The sequence below is a fragment of the Hyla sarda genome, unplaced genomic scaffold (genome assembly GCF_029499605.1).
Source record: "Hyla sarda isolate aHylSar1 unplaced genomic scaffold, aHylSar1.hap1 scaffold_558, whole genome shotgun sequence".
Taxonomy (NCBI): Eukaryota; Metazoa; Chordata; class Amphibia; order Anura; family Hylidae; genus Hyla; species Hyla sarda.
Window position 1 is genome coordinate 200,866 of NW_026610570.1, and position 24,624 is coordinate 225,489.

The 24,624-nt window shown below is 53.4% G+C and overlaps 2 protein-coding genes across 2 annotated transcripts in view; one reads left to right on the forward strand and one right to left on the reverse strand.

Moving 5' to 3' along the window:
- LOC130339922 (probable G-protein coupled receptor 139) overlaps positions 1–16,446 on the reverse strand; it is a 55,179-nt gene extending 38,733 nt beyond the window's left edge. The window contains exon 1 of the mRNA XM_056554105.1: positions 16,307–16,446. The gene's annotated coding sequence lies outside the window, so the exon portion shown is untranslated. The remainder of the gene's footprint in view (positions 1–16,306) is intronic.
- Positions 16,378–24,237, forward strand: GPN1 (GPN-loop GTPase 1; the record flags this gene model as incomplete). Its single annotated transcript, XM_056554103.1, is given in 8 exon segments — positions 16,378–16,609; positions 16,709–16,802; positions 18,922–18,961; positions 23,615–23,681; positions 23,758–23,795; positions 23,864–23,942; positions 24,021–24,115; positions 24,192–24,237. Coding segments are annotated over 8 exon segments (549 nt in total), but the record flags the coding sequence as incomplete, so codon positions are not given.
- Between the last annotated feature and the right edge of the window lie 387 nt (positions 24,238–24,624).

Sequence of the window (24,624 nt, forward strand, 5' to 3'; positions counted from 1 at the left end):
AGCCCGCACGAAATCAACAACATCAGCTTCCAGGGTAGGCCACCAATAAAATCGAGAGATGAGCTGGATGGATTTTTTGATGCCAGCATGGCCTGCGAGGTGTGAGGAGTGTCCCCACTTGAGAATCCTGAGGCGGTGGCGTGGCGAGACGAAGGTCTTCCCTGGAGGAGTTTGTCTGATGGAAGCTGGAGAAGTGGAGATCAGACAGTCCGGAGGAATAATGTGTTGCGGGGAAGCTTCCACTTCAGAGGCATCCGATGAACGAGAGAGGGCATCAGCCCTAATGTTCTTGTCAGCAGGGCGAAAATGAATTTCAAAGTTAAAACGGGCAAAGAACAACGACCACCTAGCCTGGCGAGGGTTCAGCCGTTGGGCAGACTGAAGATAAGAGAGATTCTTGTGATCAGTGTATATAATAACTGGATATTTGGATCCCTCCAGCAGGTGCCTCCATTCCTCAAGCGACAATTTTATGGCCAGTAGTTCTCGATCACCAATGGAGTAGTTTTTCTCCGCCGGAGAGAAGGTCCTAGAAAAGAAACCACAAGTAACAGCATGTCCGGAAGATTTTTTTTGTAGGAGTACTGCTCCAGCTCCCACCGAGGAGGCGTCTACCTCCAGCGAGAAGGGCTTAGATGGATCAGGTCTGGAGAGTACGGGAGCAGAAGAAAAGGCAGTCTTGAGATGATTGAATGCGTCTTCCGCTTGAGGAGGCCAGGACTTAGGGTTGGCGTTTTTCTTGGTTAGGGCCACGATAGGAGCCACAATAGTGGAAAAGTGCGGTATAAATTGTCTGTAATAATTGGCAAACCCCAAAAAACGTTGGATAGCACGGAGTCCGGAGGGGCGTGGCCAATCCAATACAGCTGAAAGTTTATCTGGGTCCATTTGTAGTCCTTGGCCAGCGACTAAGTATCCTAGGAAGGGAAGAGATTGACATTCAAAGATACATTTTTCCATTTTGGCATATAATTGATTGTCCCGAAGTCTCTGAAGAACCATGCGGACATGCTGGCGGTGTTCTTCTAGGTTAGCAGAAAAAATCTAAATATCGTCTAGGTAAACCACAACACAGGTATATAGAAGATCACGAAAAATTTCATTTACAAAGTCTTGGAAGACGGCAGGGGCGCTGCAAAGCCCAAAGGGCATAACCAGATATTCAAAGTGTCCATCTCTGGTGTTAAACGCGGTCTTCCACTCGTCCCCCTCCCTGATGCGGATGAGATTATATGCACCTCTTAAGTCCAGCTTGGTAAAGATGTGGGCGCCTCGTAGGCGATCAAAGAGTTCCGAGATAAGAGGTAGGGGATAGCGGTTTTTTACAGTGATTTTATTAAGTCCGCGGTAATCAATGCAAGGGCGTAAGGAGCCGTCTTTTTTGGAAACGAAAAAAAATCCAGCTCCGGCAGGGGAGGAAGACTTGCGGATAAACCCCTTTTTTAAATTCTCTTGGATGTACTCCGACATGGCTTGTGTTTCCGGAGCAGACAAAGGATAGATTCTGCCCCGGGGTGGAGTAGTACCAGGGAGGAGGTCAATAGGACAGTCATAGGCCTGTGAGGAGGCAAAGTCTCTGCTTGTTTTTGGCAAAAAACATCAGCATAATCCAGATAGGCCTTGGGGAGACCAGATATCGGAGGAACCACAGGGTCTTGACTGACAGCACAGGGAGCAGGCTTAAGACAGTCCTTGTGGCAAGAAGTACCCCAGTTCTTGATTTCCCCGGTGGTCCAATCGAGGGTTGGGGAATGGCGTTGAAGCCACGGTAGTCCAAGAAGAATTTCCAAAGTGCAGTTAGAGAGGACCAGAAATTCAATTTTTTCGTGATGGGTCCGATGCACATTAAGAGGGGTTCTGTGCGGTAATGCACAGTACAGTCCAATCTTTCATTATTAACAGAGGTGATGTAGAGGGGTCTGGCGAGACTGGTCACCGGGATGTTGAACCTGTTGATGAAAGAGGCCAAAATAAAATTTCCTGCAGATCCGGAATCCAAGAAGGCCATAGCAGAGAAGGAGAAGGTAGAAGAAGAAATCCGCACAGGCACAGTAAGACGTGGAGAAGCAGAGTTCACATCAAGAGCTGTCTCACCTTTGTGCGGAGTCAGCGTGCGTCTTTCCTGACGTGGAGGTCGGATAGGACAATCCTTCAAGAAATGTACGGTACTGGCACAGTACAGGCAAAGGTTCTCCATGCGTTGGATGGCATACTCGCCAACAGAAGAATTACCCTGGACCAGGTTCAGCAGGGCAGTCTCGGCAGAAGAGGCTCGGGCTGGTTCCTCGAAGATTCGTGTACAGAGGCAGTGACAGGATCATTGTGGTCCCAGAGCGGTGTGGCCCATGACAGGGCTTTCCCAGACAGAAGGCTGACTACGAAAGCCACCTTTGACCTTTCAGTTGGAAACTGGTCCGACATCATCTCCAAATGCAGGGAACATTGTGAAAGAAAACCACAGCTAAATTTAGAGTCCCCATCAAATTTGTCCGGCAAAGATAAACGGAGGCTGGATGCGGCCACTCGCTGCGGATGAGGTGCAGGAGCTGGCGGAGGAGATGATTGTTGAAGCTGTGGTAGTAGCTGCTGTAGCATCACAGTCAGTTGAGACAGCTGGTGGCCTTGTTGCGCTATCTGTTGCGACTGCTGGGCGACCACCGTGGTGAGGTCGGCGACAACTGGCAGCGGGACCTCAGCGGGATCCATGGCCGGATCTACTGTCACGATTCGGCTGGCTGGAGGTGGATCCTCTGTGCCAGAGAGGGATTGGCGTGGACCGTGTCGGTGGACCGGTTCTAAGTTGCTACTGGTATTCACCAGAGCCCACCGCAAAGCGGGATGGTCTTGCAGCGGCGGTAGCAACCAGGTCTTATCCACCGGCAACGGCTCAACCTCTCTGACTGCTGAGATAAGCGCGGTACAAGGGAGTAGACAAAAGCAAGGTCGGACGTAGCAGAAGGTCAGGGCAGGCAGCAAGGATCGTAGTCAGAGACAACGGCAGGAGGTCTGGAACACAGGCTAGGAACACACAAGGAAACGCTTTCACTGGCACAATGGCAACAAGATGCGGCAAGGGAGTGCAGGGGAAGTGAGGTATAAGTAGGGAAGTGCACAGGTGAAGGTACTGATTAAAACCTCATGCGCCAATCAGTGGCGCACCGGCCCTTTAAATCGCAAAGACCCGGCGCGCGCGCGCCCTAAGGAGCGGGGCCGCGCACGCCGGGACAGTACAGACGGGGGAACGGGTCTGGTAAGCGAGTCGGGATGCGCATCGCGAGTGGTCGCGTCCCGCATCGCGAATCGCATCCCGGCTGGGAACATTATCGCAGCGCACCCGGTCGGCAGGTCTTACCGGGGCGCTGCGAATAGGAGAACGCTGTGAGCGCTCCGGGGAAGAGCGGGGACCCGGAGCGCTCGGCGTAACACTTCTCCTCTGGTCAGTGTATTAGGCAGTCTTCCCCTCTGGTCAGTATATTGTACAGTCTTCCCCACTGGTCAGTATATTGTAAAGTCTTCTCCTCTGGTCAGTATATTGTACAGTCTTCCCCTCTGGTCAGTATATTGTACAGTCTTCCCCACTGGTCAGTATATTGTAAAGTCTTCTCCTCTGGTCAGTATATTGTACAGTCTTCTCCTCTGATCAGTATATTGTGCAGTCTTCTCCACAGGTCAGTATATTGTGCAGTCTTCACCTCTAGTCAGTATATAGCAGAGCCGCTCCTCTGATCATTGTCATTTGACCTGTACATTCTGTTGAGATAACTTTGTATCGCTGTCAGTATAATTGTGCCCCCCCGGGATCCAGCAGTAATAGCGCAGCTTTCAGTCAATGTGCACTAAGCTGATGTGACAAGCGCCCCCCTGAGACGTGACCGCTGGAGTCAAGTTGTTCTGCAGAGGTAGTTAAGCGCCATCCAGTGAGCCTGGAGGGGGAGATAATTGTGTAATTGTCCCAGATCATCCACAATTTTTTCATTATTTTTTGGGTGAAATGCTAGTGTACAGATCATCATGATAGTGAGGAGGATGATGATTATTGATCACATGACCTTGGGCCCTGTGTAATGACCAACACCCAGTTGGGGGCCACATTTGAGGGATCGACTACTGATCCCTACCGTGGATGTGACAGATTGCTGATGACGTATACAATGGGGGAGTCACTAATCTTAATATACTGATGCGCCTTCCATCTAAGATCCTTGTATGCTGCATCATTACACCTCAGCCTGTGTCCAAGTGTAAAGACGTTTGCTATAAATCTGTGCAGTGGGAACACTTTATTGTTTGGTGTCATGTTAGTGTTCCCTAATGACTGTGGAAGCCAATCAGTGGTCTCCTGAGAGGTCATGTGCCATACTACTGGCATCATGGCTGCCATCTCTGAGAGGCCACATGTTGGCCATCAGTAAAGACAGACTGGGGCATCTACTGGAGAGATGGGAGAGGTAGACCCCTCTACTATATTTATAACAGCCAAGAGGATATTGGGTAACACCATCTTGGATTGAGATAGTAATAAGGCTGAAGACTCTGAAGGGCCCCATAACACTAATGAAGAGTCACCCAAACGTATTGTTTACAGTGGGACTGGATGACTCTCTGATGTGTGTGGGGCCTCCAGAGTGTATCAGGTTTGATTTGGTATGCCAGCCCTTATGTTTTCCCAGGAGATAGGCCGATGCCATCGACAATGCACAGACGCAACAATCTACTACACCAGTACACCACCAGCCCAATCTACCGCACCGGTATACCACCAGCCCAATCTACTACACCGGTACACCACCAGCCCAATCTACTACACCAGTACACCACCAGCCCAATCTACCGCACCGGTATACCACCAGCCCAATCTACTACACCGGTACACCACCAGCCCAATCTACTACACCGGTACACCACCAGCCCAATCTACCACACCGGTACACCACCAGCCCAATCTACCACACCGATACACCACCAGCCCAATCTACTACACCGGTACACCACCAGCCCAATCTACCACACCAGTACACCACCAGCCCAATCTACTACACCGGTACACCACCAGCCCAATCTACTACACCGGTACACCACCAGCCCAATCTACCACACCGGTACACCACCAGCCCAATCTACCACACCGGTACACCACCAGCCCAATCTACCGCACCGGTACACCACCAGCCCAATCTACCGCACCGGTACACCACCAGCCCAATCTACTACACCGGTACACCACCAGCCCAATCTACAACACCAGTACACCACCAGCCCAATCTACTACACCGGTACACCACCAGCCCAATCTACCACACCGGTACACCACCAGCCCAATCTACCGCACCGGTACACCACCAGCCCAATCTACTACACCGGTACACCACCAGCCCAATCTACTACACCGGTACACCACCAGCCCAATCTACTACACCGGTACACCACCAGCCCAATCTACTACACCGGTACACCACCAGCCCAATCTACTACACCGGTACACCACCAGCCCAATCTACAACACCAGTACACCACCAGCCCAATCTAGCACACCGGTACACCACCAGCCTAATCTACCACACCGGTACACCACCAGCCCAATCTACCGCACCGGTACACCACCACCCCAATCTACAACCCCAGTACACCACCAGCCCAATCTACTACACCGGTACACCACCAGCCCAATCTACTACACCGGTACACCACCAGCCCAATCTACTACACCGGTACACCACCAGCCCAATCTACTACACCGGTACACCACCAGCCCAATCTACTACACCGATACACCACCAGCCCAATCTACTACACCGGTACACCACCAGCCCAATCTACTACACCGGTATACCACCAGCCCAATCTACTACACCAGTACACCACCAGCCCAATCTACCGCACCGGTACACCACCACCCCCAATCTACTACACCGGTACACCACCAGCCCAATCTACCACACCGGTACACCACCAGCCCAATCTACTACACCGGTACACCACCAGCCCAATCTACAACCCCATTACACCACCAGCCCAATCTACTACACCGGTACACCACCAGCCCAATCTACCACACCGGTACACCACCAGCCCAATCTACCACACCGGTACACCACCAGCCCAATCTACCACACCGGTACACCACCAGCCCAATCTACTACACCGGTACACCACCAGCCCAATCTACAACACCGGTACACCACCAGCCCAATCTACCACACCGGTACACCACCAGCCCAATCTACCACACCAGTACACCACCAGCCCAATCTACTGCACCGATACACCACCAGCCTAATCTACTTCACCGGTACACCACCAGCCCAATCTACTACACCGGTACACCACCAGCCCAATCTACCACACCTGTACACCACCAGCGCAATCGACCACACCGGTAAACCACCAGCCCAATCTACCACACTGGTACACCACCAGCCCAATCTACTACACCGGTACACCACCAGCCCAATCTACCACACCGGTACACCACCAGCCCAATCTACCACACCGGTACACCACCAGCCCAATCTACTACACCGATACACCACCAGCCCAATCTACTACACCGGTACACCACCAGCCCAATCTACCACACTGGTACACCACCAGCCCAATCTACTACACTGGTACACCACCAGCCCAATCTACCGCACCGGTACACCACCAGCCCAATCTACTACACCTGTACACCACCAGCCCAATCTACTACACCGGTACACCACCAGCCCAATCTACCGCACCGGTACACCACCAGCCCAATCTACTACACCGGTACACCACCAGCCCAATCTAAAACACTGGTACACCACCAGCCCAATCTACCACACCGGTACACCACCAGCCCAATCTACTACACCGGTACACCACCAGCCCAATCTACAACCCCAATACACTACCAGCCCAATCTACTACACCGGTACACCACCAGCCCAATCTACCACACCGGTACACCACCAGCCCAATCTACCACACCGGTACACCACCAGCCCAATCGACCACACCGGTACACCACCAGCCCAATCTACCTCACCGGTACACCACCAGCCCAATCTACCTCACCGGTACACCACCAGCCCAATCTACTGCACCGGTACACCACCAGCCCAATCTACTACACCGGTACACCACCAGCCTAATCTACTACACCGGTACACCACCAGCCCAATCTACCACACCGGTACACCACCAGCCCAATCTACCACACCGGAACACCACCAGCGCAATCGACCACACCGGTACACCACCAGCCCAATCTACCACACCGGTACACCACCAGCCCAATCTACTACACCGGTACACCACCAGCCCAATCTACCACACCGGTACACCACCAGCCCAATCTACCACACCGGTACACCACCAGCCCAATCTACTACACCGGTACACCACCAGCCCAATCTACCACACCGGTACACCACCAGCCCAATCTACCACACCGGTACACCACCAGCCCAATCTACTACACCGATACACCACCAGCCCAATCTACTACACCGGTACACCACCAGCCCAATCTACTACACCGGTACACCACCAGCCCAATCTACTACACCGGTACACCACCAGCCCAATCTACAACCCCATTACACCACCAGCCCAATCTACTACACCGGTACACCACCAGCCCAATCTACCACACCGGTACACCACCAGCCCAATCTACCACACCGGTACACCACCAGCCCAATCTACCACACCGGTACACCACCAGCCCAATCTACTACACCGGTACACCACCAGCCCAATCTACAACACCGGTACACCACCAGTCCAATCTACTGCACCGGTACACCACCAGCCCAATCTACTGCACCGATACACCACCAGCCTAATCTACTTCACCGGTACACCACCAGCCCAATCTACTACACCGGTACACCACCAGCCCAATCTACCACACCTGTACACCACCAGCGCAATCGACCACACCGGTAAACCACCAGCCCAATCTACCACACTGGTACACCACCAGCCCAATCTACTACACCGGTACACCACCAGCCCAATCTACCACACCGGTACACCACCAGCCCAATCTACCACACCGGTACACCACCAGCCCAATCTACTACACCGATACACCACCAGCCCAATCTACTACTCCGGTACACCACCAGCCCAATCTACCACACTGGTACACCACAAGCCCAATCTACTACACCGGTACACCACCAGCCCAATCTACCGCAACGGTACACCACCAGCCCAATCTACTACACCTGTACACCACCAGCCCAATCTACTACACCGGTACACCACCAGCCCAATCTACCGCACCGGTACACCACCAGCCCAATCTACTACACCGGTACACCACCAGCCCAATCTAAAACACTGGTACACCACCAGCCCAATCTACTACACCGGTACACCACCAGCCCAATCTACAACCCCAGTACACTACCAGCCCAATCTACTACACCGGTACACCACCAGCCCAATCTACCACACCGGTACACCACCAGCCCAATCTACCACACCGGTACACCACCAGCCCAATCTACCACACCGGTACACCACCAGCCCAATCTACCTCACCGGTACACCACCAGCCCAATCTACCTCACCGGTACACCACCAGCCCAATCTACTGCACCGGTACACCACCAGCCCAATCTACTACACCGGTACACCACCAGCCTAATCTACTACACCGGTACACCACCAGCCCAATCTACTACACCGGTACACCACCAGCCCAATCTACCACACCGGTACACCACCAGCGCAATCGACCACACCGGTACACCACCAGCCCAATCTACCACACTGGTACACCACCAGCCCAATCTACTACACCGGTACACCACCAGCCCAATCTACCACACCGGTACACCACCAGCCCAATCTACCACACCGGTACACCACCAGCCCAATCTACTACACCGGTACACCACCAGCCCAATCTACTACACCGGTACACCACCAGCCCAATCTACCACACCGGTACACCACCAGCCCAATCTACTACACCGGTACACCACCAGCCCAATCTACTACACCGGTACACCACCAGCCCAATCTACCACACCGGTACACCACCAGCCCAATCTACCACACCGGTACACCACCAGCCCAATCTACTACACCGATACACCACCAGCCCAATCTACTACACCGGTACACCACCAGCCCAATCTACTACACCGGTACACCACCAGCCCGATCTACTACACCGGTACACCACCAGCCCAATCTACCACACCGGTACACCACCAGCCCAATCTACCACACCGGTACACCACCAGCCCAATCTACCACACCGGTACACCACCAGCCCAATCTACTACACCGGTACACCACCAGCCCAATCTACCACACTGGTACACCACCAGCCCAAGAGGATACGTGTCTAATAACCTCCTCATGAATATTAATAACAATGTCTCCTCCTCATTAATAAATAACACTGTCCACTCCCCTCATGAATAATAATAACACTGTCCCCTCCCTTCATGAATAATAATAACAATGTCCCCTCCCCCTCATGAACAATAATAACACTGTCCCCTCCCTTCATGAATAATAATAACACTGTCCCCTCCCCTCATGAATGATAATAACACTGTCCCCTCCCCTCATGAATAATAATAACACTGTCCCCTCCCCTCATGAATAACAATAACACTGTCCCCTCCTCCTCCTCATGAATAATAATAACACTGTCCCCTCCTCCTCCTCATGAATAATAATAACACTGTCCCCTCCTCCTCCTCATGAATAATAATAACACTGTCCCCTTTCTCCTCATGAATAATAACACTGTCCCCTCCCCATCATGAATAATAACACTGTCCCCTCCTCCTCCTCCTCATGAATAATAATAACACTGTCCCCTCCTCCTCCTCATGAATAATAATAATAACACTGTCCCCTCCCTTCATGAATAATAATAACAATGTCCCCTCCCCCTCATGAATAATAATAACACTGTCCCCTCCCTTCATGAATAATAATAACACTGTCCCCTCCCCTCATGAATGATAATAACACTGTCCCCTCCCCTCATGAATAATAACACTGTCCCCTCCCCTCATGAATAATAATAACACTGTTTCCTTTCTCCTCAGGAATAATAACACTGTCCCCTCCCCATCATGAATAATAACACTGTCCCCTCCTCCTCCTCCTCATGAATAATAATAACACTGTCCCCTCCTCCTCCTCATGAATAATAATAATAACACTGTCCCCTCCTCCTCATGAATAATAATAATAACACTGTCCCTTCCTCCTCCTCCTCGTGAATAATAACACTGTCCCCTCCTCCTAATGAATAATAATAACACTGTCCCCTCCCCCTCATGAATAATAATAACACTGTCCCCTCCTCCTCCTCATGAATAATAACACTGTCCCCTCCTCCTCATGAATAATAATAACACTGTCCCCTCCCCCTCATGAATAATAATAACACTGTCCCCTCCTCCTCCTCATGAATAATAATAACACTGTCCCCTCCTCCTCCTCATGAATAATAACACTGTCCCCTCCTCCTCCTCCTGAATAATAATAACACTGTCCCCTCCTCCTCATGAATAATAACACTGTTTCCTCCCCCTCATGAATAATAATAACACTGTCCCCTCCCTTCATGAATAATAATAACACTCTCCCCTCCCCTCATGAATAATAATAACACTGTCCCCTCCCCTCATGAATAATAACACTGTCCCCTCCCCTCATGAATACTAACAACACTGTCCCCTTTCTCCTCATGAATAATAACACTGTCCCCTCCTCCTCCTCCTCATGAATAATAATAATAATACTGTCCCCTCCTCCTCCTCATGAATAATAACACTGTTTCCTCCCCCTAATGAATAATAACATTGTCTCCTTCTCCACATGAATAATAATAACACTGTCCCCTCCCCATCATGAATAATAACACTGTCCCCTCCTCCTCTTGAATAATAATACCACTGTCCCCTCCCCCTCATGAATAACACTGTCCCCTTTCTCCTCATGAATAATAATAACACTGTCCCCTCCTCCTCATGAATAATAACATTGTTTCCTCCCCCTAATGAATAATAATAACACTGTCCCCTCCCCATCATGAATAATAACACTGTCCCCTCCCCTCATGAATAATAACACTGTCCCCTCCCCATCATGAATAATAACACTGTCCCCTCCTCCTCATGAATAATACCAATGTCCCCTCCCCCTCATGAATAATAATAACACTATCCCGTTTCTCCTCATGAATAATAATAACACTGTCCCCTCCCCCTCATGAATAATAACACTGTTTCCTCCCCCTCATGAATAATAATACCACTGTCCCCTCCCCTCATGAATAATAATAACAATGTCCACTCCCCTCATGAATAATAATAACACGCCGCCCCCCCCTCTTGAATAATAACACTGTCCCCTCCCCATCATGAATAATGATAATAATAATACTGTCCCCTCCCCCTCATGAATAATAATAACACTGTCCCCACCCCCTCATGAATGATAACACTGTCACCTCCTCCTCATGAATAATAATAACACTGTCCCCTCCCCCTCATGAATAATAATAACACTGTCACCTCCTCCTCCTGAATAATAATAACACTGTCCCCTACTCCTCATGAAAAATAATAACACTGTCCCCTCCTCCTCCTCCTCATGAATAATAATAACACTGTCCCCTCCTCCTCCTCCTCATGAATAATAATAACACTGTCCCCTCCTCCTCATGAAAAATAATAACACTGTCCCCTCCTCCTCATGAATAATAATAACACTGTCCCCTCCTCCTCATGAATAATAATAACACTGTCCCCTCCTCCTCCTCATGAATAATAATAACACTGTCTCCTCCTCCCCCTCATGAATAATAATAACACTGTCCCCTCCTCCCCCTCATGAATAATAAAAACACTGTCCCCTCCTCCTCCTCATGAATAATAATAACACTGTCCCCTTCCTCATGAATAATAACACTGTCTCCTCCTCCTCCTCATGAATAATAATAACACTGTCATCTCCTCCTCATAAATAATAATAACACTGTCCCCTCCTCCTCCTCATGAATAATAATAACACTGTCTCCTCCTCATGAATAATAATAACACTGTCCCCTCCTCCTCATGAATAATAATAATACTGTCCCCTCCTCCTCCTCCTCATGAATAATAACAATAACACTCTCCCCTCCTCCTCCTCCTTCTCATGAATAATAATAACACTGTCCCCTCCTCCTCCTCATGAATAATAATAACACTGTCCCCTCCTCCTCATGAATAATAATAACACTGCCCCCTCCTCATGAATAATAATAACACTGTCCCCTCCTCCTCCTCATGAATAATAATAACACTGTCCCCCTCCTCCTCATGAATAATAATAACACTGTCCCCTCCTCCTCATGAATAATAACACTGTCCCCTCCTCCTCCTCCTCATGAATAATAATAACACTGTCCCCTCCTCCTCCTCATGAATAATAATAACACTGTCCCCTCCTCCTCCTCATGAATAATAATAACACTGTCCCCTCCTCCTCCTCATGAATAATAATAGCACTGTCCCCCTCCTCCTCATGAATAATAATAACACTGTCCCCCTCCTCCTCATGAATAATAATAACACTGTTACCTCCTCCTCCTCATGAATAATAACACCGTCCCCTCCTCCTCCTCATGAATAATAATAACACTGTCCCCTCCTCCTCCTCATTAATAATAATAACACTGTCCCCTCCTCCTCCTCATGAATAATAATAACACTCTCCCCTCCTCCTCATGAATAATAACACTGTCCCCTCCTCCTCATGAATAATAATAACACTGTCCCCCTCCTCCTCATGAATAATTATAACACTGTTACCTCCTCCTCCTCATGAATAATAATAACACCGTCCCCTTCTCCTCCTCATGAATAATAATAACACTGTCCCCTCCTCCTCCTCATGAATAATAATAACACTGTCCCCTCCTCCTCATGAATATTAACACTGTCCCCTCCTCATGAATAATAACACTGTCCCCTCCTCCTCTTGAATAATAACACTGTTTCCTCCCCCTAACGAATAATAATAACACTGTCCCCTCCCCATCATGAATAATAACACTGTCCCCTCCCCTCATGAATAATAACACTGTCCCCTCCTCCTCATGAATAATAATACCAATGTCCCCTAACCCTCATGAATAATAATAACACTATCCCGTTTCTCCTCATGAATAATAATAACACTGTCCCCTCCCCCTCATGAATAATAACACTGTCCCCTCCCCATCATGAATAATAATAATAATAATACTGTCCCCTCCCCCTCATGAATAATAATAACACTGTCCCCACCCCCTCATGAATAATAACACTATCCCCTCCTCCTCATGAATAATAATACCAATGTCCCCTCCCCCTCATGAATAATAATAACACTATCCCATTTCTCCTCATGAATAATAACACTGTCCCCTCCCCCTCATGAATAATAACACTGTCCCCTCCCCTCATGAATAATAATAACAATGTCCCCTCCCCTCATGAATAATAATAATTATAACACTGTCCCCTCCCCCTCATGAATAATAACACTGTCCCCTCCCCATCATTAATAATAATAATAATAATAATACTGTCCCCTCCCCCTCATGAATAATAATAACACTGTCCCCACCCCCTCATGAATGATAACACTGTCACCTCCTCCTCATGAATAATAATAACACTGTCCCCTCCTCCTCATGAATAATAATAACACTGTCCCCCCCTCCTCCTCATGAATAATAATAACACTGTCTCCTCCTCCTCCTCATGAATAATAATAACACTGTTACCTCCTCCTCCTCATGAATAATAATAACACTGTCCCCTCCTCCTCCTCATGAATAATAATAACACTGTCCCCTCCTCCTCTTGAATAATAACATTGTTTCCTCCCCCTAATGAATAATAATAACACTGTCCCCTCCCATCATGAATAATAACACTGTCCCCTCCCCATCATGAATAATAACACTGTCCCCTCCTCCTCATGAATAATAATACCAATGTCCCCTCCCCCTCATGAATAATAATAACACTAACCCGTTTCTCCTCATGAATAATAATAACACTGTCCCCTCCTCCTCATGAATAATAATAACACTGTCCCCTCCTCCTCCTCCTCATGAATAATAATAACACTGTCCCCTCCTCCTCCTCATGAATAATAATAACACTGTCCCCTCCTCCTCATGAATAATAATAACACTGTCCCCCTCCTCCTCATGAATAATAATAACACTGTCCCCTTCTCCTCCTCATGAATAATAATAACACTGTTACCTCCTCCTCCTCATGAATAATAATAACACTGTCCCCTCCTCCTCCTCATGAATAATAATAACACTGTCCCCTCCTCCTCTTGAATAATAACATTGTTTCCTCCCCCTAATGAATAATAATAACACTGTCCCCTCCCCTCATGAATAATAACACTGTCCCCTCCCCATCATTAATAATAATAATAATAATAATACTGTCCCCTCCCCCTCATGAATAATAATAACACTGTCCCCACCCCCTCATGAATGATAACACTGTCACCTCCTCCTCATGAATAATAATAACACTGTCCCCTCCTCCTCATGAATAATAATAACACTGTCCCCTCCTCCTCCTTGTGAATAATAATAACACTGTCCCCTCCTCCTCCTCATGAATAATAATAACACTGTCCCCTCCTCCTCCTCATGAATAATAATAACACTGTCCCCTCCTCCTCTTGAATAATAACATTGTTTCCTCCCCCTAATGAATAATAATAACACTGTCCCCTCCCCTCATGAATAATAACACTGTCCCCTCCCCATAATGAATAATAACACTGTCCCCTCCTCCTCATGAATAATAATAATACCAATGCCCCCTCCCCCTCATGAATAATAATAACACTAACCCGTTTCTCCTCATGAATAATAATAACACTGTCCCCTCCCCCTCATGAATAATAACACTGTCCCTTCCTCCTCGTCAATAATAACACTGTCCCCTCCTCCTCATGAATAATAATAACACTGTCCCCTCCTCCTCATGAATAATAATAACACTGTCCCCTCCTCCTCCTCCTCATGAATAATAATAACACTGTCCCCTTCTCCTCCTCGTGAATAATAACACTGTCCCCTCCTCCTCATGAATAATAATAACACTGTCCCCTCCCCCTCATGAATAATAATAACACTGTCCCCTCCTCCTCCTCATGAATAATAATAATAACACTCTCCCCTCCTCCTCCTCCTCCTCATGAATAATAATAATAACACTGTCCCCTCCTCCTCCTCCTCATGAATAATAATAACACTGTCCCCTCCTCCTCCTCATGAATAATAATAACACTGTCCCCTCCTCCTCCTCGTGAATAATAATAACACTGTCCCCTCCTCCTCATGAATAATAATAACACTGTCCCCTCCTCCTCATGAATAATAATAACACTGTCCCCTTCTCCTCCTCCTCATGAATAATAATAACACTGTCCCCTCCTCCTCCTCATGAATAATAATAACACTGTCCCCTCCTCCTCCTCATGAATAATAATAACACTGTCCCCTCCTCCTCCTCGTGAATAATAATAACACTGTCCCCTCCTCCTCATGAATAATAATAACACTGTCCCCTCCTCCTCCTCATGAATAATAATAATAACACTGTCCCCTCCTCCTCCTCCTGAATAATAATAACACTGTCCCCTCCTCCTCATGAATAATAACACTGTCCCCTCCTCCTCCTCATGAATAATAATAATAACACTGTCCCCTCCTCCTCCTCCTGAATAATAATAACACTGTCCCCTCCTCCTCATGAATAATAATAACACTGTCCCCTCCTCCTCCTCGTGAATAATAATAACACTGTCCCCTCCTCCTCATGAATAATAATAACACTGTCCCCTCCTCCTCCTCATGAATAATAACACTGTCCCCTCCTCCTCATGAATAATAATAACACTGTCCCCTTCTCCTCCTCATGAATAATAATAATGCTGTCCCCTCCTCCTCCTCCTCATGAATAATAACACTGTTTCCTCCCCCTAATGAATAATAATAACACTGTCCCCTCCTCCTCCTCCTCCTCATGAATAATAACACTGTCCCCTCCTCCTCCTCATGAATAATAATAACACTGTTTCCTCCTCCTCATGAATAATAATAACACTGTTTCCTCCCCCTAATGAATAATAACACTGTCCCCTCCTCCTCATGAATAATAATAACACTGTCCCCTCCTCCCCCTAATGAATAATAACACTGTTTCCTCCCCCTAATGAATAATAATAACACTGTCCCCTCCCCCTCCTCCTCATGAATAATAACATTGTCTCCCCCTCGCACACTGTACTAGTCACGTGTTCTGCAGGCTGCGGGTGACGTCACATGGCCTGTCGCCTCTTTGGCTCCTGGTGTCACCGCCAAGTGATACTAATAAAGTTATTGAGAGGGGCGGGGCGCCGGAGATCCTGTATCCAATAGTCGGTGGAGTGCGGGCCGTCTCCTTGGTAACGGCGGCCGCTCTGTCCCACTCTCTATGGTGGAGGACTGATCATCATGGCGGCCGGCGGTGGTGACGGGTTGGCGGTTCCGCGCTGTCTGATTGTGCTCGGGATGGCCGGCTCCGGGAAAACCACGTTCGTGCAGGTCAGAGATGTGATGTCTGGCGGGCGGGCTGGGAGTTGTAGTTCTCCGGGTCACGTGGGGCACAGTATCGGTATCATTAGCCGCTGGTTTCTCCCCTAGAGGATGACGTCATATCTTCACGGGAAGAGCTGTCCACCCTACGTCATCAACCTGGACCCGGCCGTGCACGAGATCCCCTTCCCTGCAAACATAGGTAGGTGACCCCGTGCAGTGTGATGTCACCCCCCCTCCAGTACAGTGTGATGTCACCCCCCCCTCCAGTACAGTGTGATGTCACCCCCCCCTCCAGTACAGTGTGATGTCACCCCCCCCTCCAGTACAGTGTGATGTCACCCCCCCCTCCAGTACAGTGTGATGTCATCCCCCCCCTCCAGTACAGTGTGATGTCATCCCCCCCCTCCAGTGCAGTGTGATGTCACCCCCCCCTCCAGTACAGTGTGATGTCACCCCCCTCCAGTACAGTGTGATGTCACCCCCCCTCCAGTACAGTGTGATGTCACCCCCCCCTCCAGTACAGTGTGATGTCATCCCCCCCTCCAGTACAGTGTGATGTCATCCCCCCCCTCCAGTGCAGTGTGATGTCACCCCCCCCTCCAGTACAGTGTGATGTCACCCCCCCCCCTCCAGTACAGTGTGATGTCACCCCCCCCCCTCCAGTACAGTGTGATGTCACCCCCCCCCCCTCCAGTACAGTGTGATGTCCCCCCCCCCCCTCCAGTACAGTGTGATGTCACCCCCCCCTCCAGTACAGTGTGATGTCATCCCCCCCCTCCAGTACAGTGTGATGTCACCCCCCCTCCAGTACAGTGTGATGTCACCCCCCCCTCCAGTACAGTGTGATGTCACCCCCCCCTCCAGTACAGTGTGATGTCACCCCCCCCTCCAGTACAGTGTGATGTCACCCCCCCCTCCAGTACAGTGTGATGTCACCCCCCCTCCAGTACAGTGTGATGTCACCCCCCCTCCAGTACAGTGTGATGTCACCCCCCCCTCCAGTACAGTGTGATGTCACCCCCCCCTCCAGTACAGTGTGATGTCACCCCCCCTCCAGTACAGTGTGATGTCACCCCCCCTCCAGTACAGTGTGATGTCACCCCCCCTCCAGTACAGTGTGATGTCACCCCCCCTCCAGTACAGTGTGATGTCACCCCCCCCTCCAGTACAGTGTGATGTCACCCCCCCCCTCCAGTACAGTGTGATGTCACCCCCCCCTCCAGTACAGTGTGATGTCACCCCCCCCTCCAGTACGGTGTGATGTCACCCCCCCTCCAGTACAGTGTGATGTCACCCCCCCCTCCAGTACAGTGTGATGTCACCCCCCCCTCCAGTACAGTGTGATGTCACCCCCCCTCCAGTACAGTGTGATGTCACCCCCCCCTCCAGTACAGTGTGATGTCACCCCCCCTCCAGTACAGTGTGATGTCATCCCCCTCCAGTACAGTGTGATGTCATCCCCCCCTCCAGTACAGTGTGATGTCATCCCCCCCCTCCAGTACAGTGTGATGTCACCCCCCCCTCCAGTACAGTGTGATGTCACCCCCCCCCTCCAGTGCAGTGTGATGTCACCCCCCCCCCTCCAGTACAGTGTGATGTCATCCCCCCCCTCCAGTACAGTGTGATGTCACCCCCCCCTCCAGTACAGTGTGATGTCACCCCCCCCTCCAGTACAGTGTGATGTCACCCCCCCCTCCAGTACAGTGTGATGTCACCCCCCCCTCCAGTACAGTGTGATGTCACCCCCCCCTCCAGTACAGTGTGATGTCACCCCCCCCTCCAGTACAGTGTGATGTCACCCCCCCTCCAGTACAGTGTGATGTCACCCCCCCCCTCCAGTACAGTGTGATGTCACCCCCCCTCCAGTACAGTGTGATGTCATCCCCCCCTCCAGTACAGTGTGATGTCATCCCCCCCTCCAGTACAGTGTGATGTCATCCCCCCCCTCCAGTACAGTGTGATGTCACCCCCCCCTCCAGTACAGTGTGATGTCACCCCCCCCTCCAGTGCAGTGTGATGTCACCCCCCCCCTCCAGTACAGTGTGATGTCACCCCCCCCCCTCCAGTGCAGTGTGATGTCACCCCCCCCCCTCCAGTACAGTGTGATGTCACCCCCCCCTCCAGTGCAGTGTGATGTCACCCCCCCCCCTCCAGTACAGTGTGATGTCACCCCCCCCCCTCCAGTGCAGTGTGATGTCACCCCCCCCCCTCCAGTACAGTGTGATGTCACCCCCCCCCCCTCCAGTGCAGTGTGATGTCACCCCCCCCTCCAGTACAATGTTTCCCGTTGCCCCTCACCCTCCTCCTTCTCTCCACAGATATCCGGGACACTGTCAATTACAAGGAGGTGATGAAGCAGTATCCTTATCTGTCACCTCAATCATGTTGTCTCCGCCCCTTTAGACACGTGTGTGTGTGTGTGTGTGTGTGGGGGGGGGGTCTGCTCCTATACACGTCGGGGGGGGGGGGTCTCTGCTCCTATACACGTCGGGGGGGGGGGGGGTCTCTGCTCCTATACACGTCGGGGGGGGGGGGGGGGTCTCTGCTCCTATACACGTCGGGGGGGGGGTCTCTGCTCCTATACACGTCGGGGGGGGGTCTCTGCTCCTATACACGTCGGGGGGGGGGGGTCTCTGCTCCTATACACGTCGGGGGGGGGGGGTCTCTGCTCCTATACATGTCGGGGGGGGGGTCTCTGCTCCTATACACGTCGGGGGGGGGGGGGGTCTCTGCTCCTATACACGTCGGGGGGGGGGGTCTCTGCTCCTATACACGTCGGGGGGGGGGGGGTCTCTGCTCCTATACACGTCGGGGGGGGGGGGTCCCTCTGCTCCTATACACGTCGGGGGGGGGGGTCTCTGCTCCTATACACGTCGGGGGGGGGGGTCTCTGCTCCTATACACGTCGGGGGGGGGGTCTCTGCTCCTATACACGTCGGGGGGGGGGTCTCTGCTCCTATACACGTCGGGGGGGGGTCTCTGCTCCTATACACGTCGGGGGGGGGGGTCTCTGCTCCTATACACGTCGGGGGGGGGGGGTCTCTGCTCCTATACACGTCGGGGGGGGGTCTCTGCTCCTATACACGTCGGGGGGGGGGGGGTCTCTGCTCCTATACACGTCGGGGGGGGGGGGTCTCTGCTCCTATACACGTCGGGGGGGGTCTCTGCTCCTATACACGTCGGGGGGGGGGTCTCTGCTCCTATACACGTCGGGGGGGGGGGTCTCTGCTCCTATACACGTCGGGGGGGGTCTCTGCTCCTATACACGTCGGGGGGGGGGGTCTCTGCTCCTATACACGTCGGGGGGGGGGGGGTCTCTGCTCCTATACACGTCGGGGGGGGGGGGGGTCTCTGCTCCTATACACGTCGGGGGGGGGGGGTCTCTGCTCCTATACACGTCGGGGGGGGGGGTCTCTGCTCCTATACACGTCGGGGGGGGGGGGTCTCTGCTCCTATACACGTCGGGGGGGGGGGGTCTCTGCTCCTATACACGTCGGGGGGGGGGGGGTGGTGTCTCTGCTCCTATACACGTCGGGGGGGGTCTCTGCTCCTATACACGTCGGGGGGGTCTCTGCTCCTATACACGTCGGGGGGGGGGGGCTCTGCTCCTATACACGTCGGGGGGGGGGGGGGGGGGCTCTGCTCCTATACACGTCGGGGGGGGGGTATCTGCTCCTATACACGTCGGGGGGGGGGTATCTGCTCCTATACACGTCGGGGGGGGGGGGGGGGGGTATCTGCTCCTATACACGTCGGGGGGGGGGGGGGGTCTCTGCTCCTATACACGTCGGGGGGGTATCTGCTCCTATACACGTCGGGGGGGGTCTCTGCTCCTATACACGTCGGGGGGGGGGGTCTCTGCTCCTATACACGTCGGGGGGGGGGTCTCTGCTCCTATACACGTCGGGGGGGGGGTCTCTGCTCCTATACACGTCGGGGGGGGGGTCTCTGCTCCTATACACGTCGGGGGTGGGTCTCTGCTCCTATACACGTCGGGGGGGGGGTCTCTGCTCCTATACACGTCGGGGGGGGGTGGTGTCTCTGCTCCTATACACGTCGGGGGGGGGGGGGGGGGTCTCTGCTCCTATACACGTCGGGGGGGTCTCTGCTCCTATACACGTCGGGGGGGGGGGGGGGGCTCTGCTCCTATACACGTCGGGGGGGGTGGGGGTGGGGGCTCTGCTCCTATACACGTCGGGGGGGGGGGGGGTATCTGCTCCTATACACGTCGGGGGGGGGGGGGGTATCTGCTCCTATACACGTCGGGGGGGGGGTCTCTGCTCCTATACACGTCGGGGGGGGGGGGTATCTGCTCCTTTACACGTCGGGGGGGGGGTCTCTGCTCCTATACACGTTGGGGGGGGGGGTCTCTGCTCCTATACACGTCGGGGGGGGGGGGGGTCTCTGCTCCTATACACGTCGGGGGGGGGGAGTCTCTGCTCCTATACACGTCGGGGGGGGGGGTCTCTGCTCCTATACACGTCGGGGGGGGGGGGAGTCTCTGCTCCTATACACGTCGGGGGGGGGGGGGTCTCTGCTCCTATACACGTCGGGGGGGGGGGGGGTCTCTGCTCCTATACACGTCGGGGGGGGGGGGGTCTCTGCTCCTATACACGTCGGGAGGGGGGTCTCTGCTCCTATACACGTCGGGGGGGGGGGGGGGTCTCTGCTCCTATACACGTCGGGGGGGGGGTCTCTGCTCCTATACACGTCGGGGGGGGGGGTCTCTGCTCCTATACACGTCGGGGGGGGGTCTCTGCTCCTATACACGTCGGGGGGGGGGTCTCTGCTCCTATACACGTCGGGGGGGGGGGGTCTCTGCTCCTATACACGTCGGGGGGGGTCTCTGCTCCTATACACGTCGGGGGGGGGGGGGGTGGTGTCTCTGCTCCTATACACGTCGGGGGGGGGGGGGGTCTCTGCTCCTATACACGTCGGGGGGGTCTCTGCTCCTATACACGTCGGGGGGGGGTGGGGGGGGGGCTCTGCTCCTATACACGTCGGGGGGGGGGGGGTATCTGCTCCTATACACGTCGCGGGGGGGGGGCTCTGCTCCTATACACGTCGGGGGGGGGGGGGTATCTGCTCCTATACACGTCGCGGGGGGGGGTCTCTGCTCCTATACACGTCGGGGGGGGGGGGGTCTCTGCTCCTATACACGTCGGGGGGGGGGGTCTCTGCTCCTATACACGTCGGGGGGGGGGGGTCTCTGCTCCTATACACGTCGGGGGGGGGGGTCTCTGCTCCTATACACGTCGGGGGGGGGGGGGTCTCTGCTCCTATACACGTCGGGGGGGGGTCTCTGCTCCTATACACGTCGGGGGGGGGGGGGGTCTCTGCTCCTATACACGTCGGGGGGGGGGGGGGGTCTCTGCTCCTGTACACGTCGGGGGGGGGGGGGGGTCTCTGCTCCTGTACACGTCGGGGGGGGGGGGGGGGGTCTCTGCTCCTGTACGCATGTCGGGGGGGGGTCTCGGCTCCTGTACGCATGTCGGGGGGGGGGGGGTCTCGGCTCCTGTATGCATGTCGGGGGGGGGGGGGGGGTCTCGGCTCCTGTACGCATGTCGGGGGGGGGGGGGGTCTCGGCTCCTGTACGCATGTCGGGGGGGTCTCGGCTCCTGTACGCATGTCGGGGGGGTCTCGGCTCCTACACGCATGTCGGGGGGGGGGGTCTCTGCTCCTACACGCAAGTCGGGGGGGGGGGGGGTCTGCTCCTGTACACATGTCGGGGGGGGGGGTCTCTGCTCCTGTACACATGTCGGGGGGGGGGGGGGTCTCTGCTCCTGTACACATGTCGGGGGGGGGGGTCTCTGCTCCTGTACACATGTCGGGGGGGGGGGGTCTCTGCTCCTATACACGTCGGGGGGGGGGGGTCTCTGCTCCTATACACGTCGGGGGGGGGGTCTCTGCTCCTATACACGTCGGGGGGGGGATCTCTGCTCCTATACACGTCGGGGGGGGGGGATCTCTGCTCCTATACACGTCGGGGGGGGGGGGGATCTCTGCTCCTATACACGTCGGGGGGGGGGGGATCTCTGCTCCTATACACGTCGGGGGGGGGTCTCTGCTCCTATACACGTCGGGGGGGGGGTCTCTGCTCCTATACACGTCGGGGGGGGGGGTCTCTGCTCCTATACACGTCGGGGGGGGGGGTCTCTGCTCCTATACACGTCGGGGGGGGTCTCTGCTCCTATACACGTCGGGGGGGGGGGGGTCTCTGCTCCTATACACGTCGAAGGGGGGGTCTCTGCTCCTATACACGTCGAAGGGGGGGTCTCTGCTCCTATACACGTCGGGGGGGGGGTCTCTGCTCCTATACACGTCGGGGGGGGGGGGGTCTTTGCTCCTATACACGTCGGGGGGGGGGTCTCTGCTCCTATACACGTCGGGGGGGGGTCTTTGCTCCTATACACGTCGGGGGGGTGTCTCTGCTCCTATACACGTCGGGGGGGGGGGGTGTCTCTGCTCCTATACACGTCGGGGGGGGGTCTCTGCTCCTATACACATGTCGGGGGGGTCTCTGCTCCTATACACACGTCGGGGGGGGTCTCTGCTCCTGTACACACGTCGGGGGGGGTCTCTGCTCCTGTACACACGTCGGGGGGGGGGATCTCTGCTCCTGTACACATGTCGGGGGGGGGGGGGTCTCTGCTCCTGTACACATGTCGGGGGGGGGGGGGGGTCTCTGCTCCTGTACACATGTCGGGGGGGGGGGGGTCTCTGCTCCTGTACACATGTCGGGGGGGGGGGTCTCTGCTCCTGTACACATGTCGGGGGGGGGGGGGTCTCTGCTCCTGTACACATGTCGGGGGGGGGGGGGGTCTCTGCTCCTGTACACATGTCGGGGGGGGGGGTCTCTGCTCCTGTACACATGTCGGGGGGGGGGTCTCTGCTCCTGTACACATGTCGGGGGGGTGGGGTGGGGGGGGGATCTCGGCTCCTGTACACATGTCGGGGGGGTCTCGGCTCCTGTACACATGTCGGGGGTCTCGGTTCCTCAGCTGCTCCTCAGATACGGCCTTGGACCCAATGGCGGCATCGTCACCTCCCTTAACCTGTTTGCCACTCGCTTTGACCAGGTAAGTGTTGGTCATGTGACCCCGTTCTTGCTCCGCCTCCGCCTTCACTCACCTCCCTCCTCCCCCCCCCCCACAGGTGGTGAAGTTCATAGAGAAGAAGCAGAAGAACTGTCAGTAAGTATCCGGGGTCCTCTGGGTCACCGCGGGGTTAACCCTCACACTGACTGCCCCTCCCCCTGCAGGTACGTCCTCATAGACACCCCCGGACAGATCGAGGTGTTCACGTGGTCGGCCTCCGGGTCCATCATCACAGAGGCGCTGGTGAGTAAAGGGGCGGAGCCTCTACATGACAGAACTTCCGGCGTTACACATCACCGCCATCTGCTCCTCTCCCCGCAGGCGTCCTCCTTCCCCTCAGTGGTGGTTTACGTCATGGACACCTCCCGCAGCACCAACCCCGTCACCTTCATGTCCAACATGCTGTACGCCTGCAGGTGGGTGCCAGGCGCTGGGTGGGGGAGGGGTGAGGACTACAGTCACCTGACACCTGTATAACGTCTTCTCTTACAGCATCATGTACAAGACCAAGCTGCCCTTTATCGTCGTCATGAACAAGGTACGTCCGGGGCAGACAGGAGTAATGGATCACAGCTTCAACTGATCTACATCTATAATGGGTACAGACAGGAGTAATGGATCACAGCTTCACTGATCTACATCTATAATGGGTACAGACAGGAGTAATGGATCACAGCTTCACTGATCTACATCTATAATGGGTACAGACAGGAGTAATGGATCACAGCTTCACTAGATCTACATCTATAATGCGGTACAGACAGGTGTAATGGATCACAGCTTCACTGATCCTACATCTATAATGGGTACAGACAGGAGTAATGGATCACAGCTTCACTGGTCTACAATGCTGTATAATGGGTACAGACAGGAGTAATGGATCACAGCTTCACTGATCTACATCTGTATAATGGGTACAGACAGG